This window comes from Rhododendron vialii, chromosome 10a (assembly GCF_030253575.1).
Source record: "Rhododendron vialii isolate Sample 1 chromosome 10a, ASM3025357v1".
NCBI classification, from domain to species: domain Eukaryota; kingdom Viridiplantae; phylum Streptophyta; class Magnoliopsida; order Ericales; family Ericaceae; genus Rhododendron; species Rhododendron vialii.
The window spans coordinates 34,020,359-34,027,267 of NC_080566.1; the positions used below are offsets into that span (position 1 = coordinate 34,020,359).

General features: G+C 35.6%; 1 protein-coding gene across 1 annotated transcript; it reads left to right on the top strand.

Moving 5' to 3' along the window:
- The first annotated feature begins 4,902 nt into the window (after positions 1–4,902).
- On the top strand, positions 4,903–6,285 carry LOC131303155 (uncharacterized). Its single transcript, XM_058329947.1, has 2 exons — positions 4,903–5,101; positions 5,429–6,285. The coding sequence occupies exons 1-2, from the start codon at positions 4,903–4,905 to the stop codon at positions 6,283–6,285; spliced, it is 1,056 nt and encodes a 351-aa protein (XP_058185930.1).
- Positions 6,286–6,909: the final 624 nt, after the last annotated feature.

Genomic DNA, 6,909 nt, shown 5'->3' on the forward strand with positions numbered 1-6,909 from the left:
CTACTACATCAGACTATTTACTCTCATTCTCTTCTCAATTAAATATTTTATTTATCTTCTTTATTCAATTTTTTATTCTTTTGATTTTGAGGAAAGGGCAAGACCCATTTTTATTCTTCGGTTTATTACACAAAAGCAGTCCAAATGTTGAGAAAATGGGCATCTTCTTCTTCGTCGTGGGCTGTGAAAGGGGTTGACAAATCCAAATCCAGGTGCTCTCTCTAAAACCCAGGAGATATCCTTCTCTCTCTCTTGAAAACCCAAAAAACCTCTCCTGAAAATTCCAAATCCAACAAATCTGTCCAGCGTCAGTAAACCTCTTCAAAGTCGTTCTAATCGGTGACTCCGGCATCGATAAATCCAAACTAAAATAACGTCTCTCTCTCTCTCTCTCTCTCTCTCTCTCTCTCTCTCCGTGAAAAGGGGCTGGGAAATAATTAAACAAGGAATAGTGAGTAAATAGTGGCTCGTTTTGTTAGACGAGTCACTGTAACAAATGTCAAAAAATTCCAAAGTAGTGAGGGAAGAAGAGAGCCTGATGTTGGGGTGTTTAGCTGCTTTCGCATGTTTTCATTGGCTAATTTAGTATAAAGGAGAACAAGAGAGGCTAACGTGATGCTCCAATGTGCATTTCTAAAGTAGTACTAGTATTACAGTGAAAAAATCATCATTTCAAAAATTCTGTTTGACAAAAAAAAAAAAAAAAAATCATCATTTCCTTTATTTTCCATGGTGATGTTATATGGGTCACATAAGAGTCCGTTTTAGAATTGGAATAAGAACTTATTTTTTGTCTAATAATAAGGTGTGTTCCACAAAATGGTAAATAAGTATTTATTTTTAAAAAAGGTAATTTCAAGCTCAAAAATCATGTGCTTACGCAAATAATTTTTCTATCACTATGGATCTTGTTTGATAAATTTCATTGAGATCTTTAATACGGTGCAAAAAAAATTGAAAATTTATTTTTCATTTACATTATTTTTGAGTTTAAAAATGTAAAAATAGGCTGTTTATTTGGATTTTGTGAAACAAAGCTCCAAAATAAGTACTTATAAAATAAAATAGGTTGTTTATTTGGAACGGGCTCTAAGTCTATGATTAGACGTTTCCCTCAAGCTCTCTAGTTTAGACTGGGAGAGCCTGTAGTGCGCTTATGCACAACATGCGTGGTGTGCACGATTCGATCCGTCGGGTTATGTATTCAACAGCTCAAATTTTATTATGGCAATACACGGCTCTCGATCATTCATTTTTGAGATGAGATTCGAACCGTTGGATTCACGATCTAACGGCTCGGATTGTGCATAACACGCATGTTGCGCACAAGTACACAACCCACACCCCGGGTTCGTTAATTTATGTTCTTACCCTCAATCCCTACGCTTTACAATAATTGGTACTTTCTGTCTCGCTTTGATTTTTCGTTTCGGTCCTGCTATTGTCAGCCTACTAGGTTGACGATAAGCATGCTAAAAGACAAAAAAAATACGTATTTCTGTATATTTTTTATAACTTTTAATACATATTCACACACTCATTATTATCAACCCATTGGGTTGATTTTAAAATTTTTCTTTTCGTTTTTACTCACGCTTTACGCATTTTTTGATATGAAAGATAGGTTATGTGAGATTGAAGGAAAGAATAGAAAAAAAATCATCCGTATTTTTTACTTTATTTTTTTTAGACTAGCTAGGTTGGGCTGGCTTTCTTTTTTGACTCTCTTCTTTGAATTTTTCCTTTTTCATGTGGAGTTGAGTATTTCTTCTTGTCCAAAATAAGCTTTAACTAAACCCTCAAAACGAATTGGAGAGGATCTATTCCTTTGGTCGAAAAGGTCAATTTTGTCGATGAGAAATACTCCCGCCGTACCATTTTTTATTTCTTGTTGAACTTTTTGGCACCGTTCAAAAGTAGTCATTCATACATGATCAACGGTGAAAAAAAATATATCAAAATATAATTAAGAGAAGTAAATTTATTTTCGAATTTCAAAAAGGCAGAGAAGGGAAAACAAACAAAATGGGGCAGAGGTGATATGTTTTGGCTAGGGCTATAAACGAACCGAATAGAGCCGAATCCTGTTAAGTTCGGCTCGAGTTCGATTCGAACTTGAACAACTTGGCTTGAGCTCGGCTCGGTTGGGTTCGTTAAGATACTAGTCTGGCTCGAATTTGGCTCGGGTTCGATTTGAACTTGAACATTTTGGCTCGAATTTGACTCGTTAAACTCAAATGAATCGAACCGAGTCGAATCTAAGCTCAAATTGAGCTCGTTAAGACTCAGGTTTGATTCGGCTCAGCTCATTAAACTCAAGCAAACCCAAACTCTCTCATTGATCGTATAGAATTTGGGAGAAAAATAAGTATTGAATTATATATACAACCTTAAAAATTTTTACATTTACAAATAGACCCCTATTGAATTATTAATTAAATTTAAGTATAGATTCGCGAACCTAACCGAGCCGAATACCGTTAGGCTCAAGTTCGGCTCATTTACGGAACGAGCCTAGAATTGAGGTCAGGGCCGGCTGGGGGGTAAGCCCCGCAAGCCCGCCAGCTCGGGCAACCCCCCGGCAAGGGGCAACCAAAAAAAAAATTGTATATATATAATTGAAATCCAACGGAAAAAAATTTAGGGGCATAATCCAAAAAAAAAATTGTAAAGATGTATAGTTTCCATCCACTTCAAAAAAATTATGATACTTGGGAAAATTATGAGGGCAAACAAAAGGTTTTCTATGCCTGGGGTAAATTGGAGATAAAAAAAATAGGAGGGCAAAAATTAATAAGTCAAATTAGAAGGGCATATAATAGATAAAAAGAGAAAAAAGAGAAGGAAACGGAACAGGAATCAGAAGGGCATTTGCCCCCAAATTTTCCATACGTGTCTAAACCTAACTTTGAAGAAGAAAGAAATACCCTGAAAAGATCAAATAAGTCTTCCATTGAATCTATTGTCCTTCATATCCTGATCTTCTCCAACAGTTCAACGCCGAGTTGCCGACGCTAATCGAAGTCTTCGCTTGCAAATTGCAAGAGGCAAGAACAGATGCAAGGGACTGGGATTTTTGTTTCTCTTTCTCACCTTGGTAGTAACGACAATAGACAATAGTAATTAGGCCCCATTCCGGAACGATAAATAAGTACTTATTTTTTAAGAACGCAATTTCAAGGTCAAAAATCATGTGCTTACGCAAATAATTTTCTTATCACTATGGATCTTGTTTGATAGATCTCATTGAGATCTTTAATACGGTGCAAAAAAATTGAAAAATAATTTTTCATTTACATTATTTTTGAGTTTAAAAATGTGAAATAAGTACTTATTTTTTAAGAAGGTGTTCTGGAATGGGGCCTTAGTAAGTGCACTTCCTTCTTATGTTCTTCATTTGAATCTTTTCTTTATTCGATTAAATTGGTTAGTGGAGGAGGAGTGGAGCATAAATGCATAATAAATTAATATAAAAGTGGTAGTGGAGCATAAATGTATAATAAATTCATAGGAGATTGTGACTGTTTTTTTTTTCATACCTATTTATGCATAATAAATTCAGAGCATAAATATGAAATGTGACTGGTTTTTTTTTTTTTTTTTATCTCATAGTTGATTGATTTAGTAATTAGTAGGATTTGTAAATATAGATTACTTCTGTTGGGTTTTTATTGGTGACGTGTACTAATATAGGTAGTAGGTACTATGACGAAGATTGAGAATGACAAAAATAGAGTAAGAGTGCGCAAACAAAAATCCGGATCTCAAAATAGAAAAGTGAGGCAGCGAAAAGATGTAATGAAAAAATCACTAGTGGGTTCAATATCTAGCCTATTTAATGCGCAAAAACAAAAATGTCTTCTTTCAAGTCAAGTTGAAGAAGAAAGTGATGAAGAATTTGGGGAGGATGATGTGAATGATAATGTTAGAGATAAAGGTGTTAATGAAGAAGCTAGTGGCGCAAATACGGGTGACGTTCAAGAGGAACCTATGAGTGAAGATGTTGATGTACCACATGAAGAATTTAGAGAGGGGCATAATGAAGGCCCTACTCCTATGAATGAAAATGTAGCGAATGAAGAACATGAAAGTATGCTTGACCTTGAGAAAGATGTTGATGCGAACTATGATCCGGGATTGTGGAGAAGCATTAATGATTCGAAGAGGATAATGTTAGTTTTACGAGGTCCTACTAAGATTGTAAGAGAGAATGATGCATTTCCAAAAGAAGGTACTCGTGGGAGACACTTTTCTTCCCATCTTTACATTTGTGATCTTCCAAATGGTGAGAAGCAAGAAAGGAAGTGACTTGTGTATTCAAATGAGTTGAACAAGGTCTTTTGTTTTTGTTGCAAGTTATTCAAGCATAAAATAATGACAACTAGTTTGGCCGGAGAGGGAACTAGTGATTGGCATAACCTTTCTACAAAGCTTAAAGACCATGAAAGGAATGTAGAACATATCTCCAATATCGTGAGGTGGGTGGACTTGCAAAAGGGGCTTCAACAAAAAGCAACAATTGACAAGAAAATGGAAGATCTAATCGACAAAGAGAGAGTTCGTTGGAAGATGATACTAGTTCGAATAATTGGGGTTGTGAAGACTCTTTCTCGAAATAGTTTGCCATTTCGTGGAACTAATGAGAAAATTTATGAGAAGAATAATGGACTTTTTTGTCAACTTATTGAATTTGTTGCCGAATTTGATCCTATTATGCAAGAGCACCTTCGACGTGTGGTAGATAAAGAGATTCAAAATCATTATCTTAGCCACAAAATTCAAAATGAATTGATAAGCTAGTTGGCAAAAGAGATTAAAAATAAAATCTTGAAGAAGATTTTTAAAGCAAAGTACTATTCGGTTATCCTTAATTGTACTCCGGATCTTAGTCATGATGAACAAATGTCGATTGTTATAAGATGTGTGACTGTTGAGGATGAAAGTAAAGTCAAGGTAGAGGAATTCTTTCTTGGGTTTATTAAGGTTCAGAACACGTTGGGGCTTGGGCTTTTCAAGCGACTTGATGGAGCTTTGGTTGATCTCAAACTCAACATTGATGATATAAGAAGACAAGGTTATGACAATGGCTCAAATATGAAAGGTAAAAATCAAAGTGTACAAAAAAGGCTACTTGATGTAAATCCCAAAGCATTCTATATTCCATGTGGTTGTCATAGCTTAAACCTTGCACTATGTAAAAAATCTAGTGCGAAAGCAAGAGACTTTTTTGGATATGTGCAAAAAGTTTATACTTTGTTTTCGGGTTCACCACAACGGTGGGATATTCTTAGAGCATATGTGAAGGGTTTGACACCAAAGGCATTGTCAATTACTCGTTGGGAAAGTCATGTTGAGAGTGTTAGAGCAATAAGAAATTAAGCATTGGAATTAAGAGATGCATTGATCAAAATTGCAAATGTTTCTAAAGAAGATATTGTGTTTTCGGAAGCTAAAGGCTTGTGCAAGAATGCTTTGGAGGATTTTGAGTTCTTGATTAGCTTATGTATTTGGTACAAAATCTTAGACAAAGTTAATCAAGTTAGCAAAATTCTTCAACGAGAAGAGATGGATATTGAAGATGCAATTACAAGGATAAAAGAGTTGATTTTATTCTTTGAAGAGTTTAGAGAAGATGATTTTGAAGACTTGATGAAGGAAGCTAAAGAACTTGCTCATGATGTTGGTTTTGAACCGGTTTTTGCAGAAAAAAGAGTTGTTCAAAGAAAGAAACAATTTGATGAGGATGTGGTAGATGATGCCCATGGAAGTCAATCTCCGAAAGAGCGTTTTAGAACTTCTTATTTCCTCTTCATCATAGATCAAGCTCTTGCATCACTTAAGGACCGGTTTAAGCAATTTGAACTTTATGACTCAATCTTTGGATTTTTGTTTAACGCGAAATTCAAGAGTGTTAGTGAAGACCAATTGATGGAACATTGTACTAAACTAGAAAGTTTCTTGGAATACAAACAACGTGGTGATATTTATGGGAATGAGTTATTCCAAGAGCTTAGACATTTGAAAATAATATTGCCGAGAGAAGTAACAAAATCGATCGACATCCTTGATTTTATAAAGTCTTATTGGAAAGATGGCGGTTTCCAAATGGTTTGGGTTGCTTATCGAATTTTGTTGACTATTCCGGTCACAGTTGCTTCTGCGGAGAGGAGCTTTTCAAAGTTGAAGTTGATAAAAACATATCTTCGGACTACCATGTCACAGGAGAGATTAAATGGATTAGCTATGATCTCAATTGAAAATGAGTACTTGGATAAATTAGAGTAGGATGATTTAATTGAAGAATTTGCTTTAAAAAATACAAGGAGAAGTTGTTTTCTTTGAATCAGATTGTGCTAATCATAAAGCACAATAACCGGGTTTCATTTTGATTTTGAATTTTTGATGTAATAGAAGCTAAAGGCACAGTATAATCTTGTTTTGTTATTGTTATTGTAAGTTTTTTTTTCCTTGTATGAAATTTTTTTTTTTTTTATACTTAACACTAAGTGGGTAACCAAGCTTGAGGTCGGGCTTGGGCAACCCAAATGTCGGGGACGGCACTGATTGAGGTTCAAGTTCAGTTCGTTTAGCAGACGAATCGAACTCGAACAAGCTCTTACCGAACCGAGCCTCGAACAGTTCGCGAATGACTCAGTTCATTTACAGCCCTAGTTTTGGCTAGGCCAAGATCTAGCCATTATCTCGAGAAATTACACTCTTCCCAGCACACTGCCACATAGTGCCTCAAGCCCCTCCGAGGTGCACGAGTGACGACACATGGGGCCGTTGCTTCGGATTCACCAAATAGTTAATCTCTTTTAAATCGGCTCGACGGTTAATTTTGGGCTTTTTGGAAGGGTACTTCTACTGACAACACATTGTGCTGTTAATAAGAAGTGGTCAGTAGAC

Bases quoted from the DNA above. Each gene is read 5' to 3' on its own strand.
- LOC131303155 (XM_058329947.1), top strand. From the start codon at position 4,903: ATGTCGATTGTTATAAGATGTGTGACTGTTGAGGATGAAAGTAAAGTC. The intron at 5,102-5,428 runs GTAAAAATCAAA...ATGTTTCTAAAG, and splicing joins CAATGGCTCAAATATGAAAG to AAGATATTGTGTTTTCGGAA.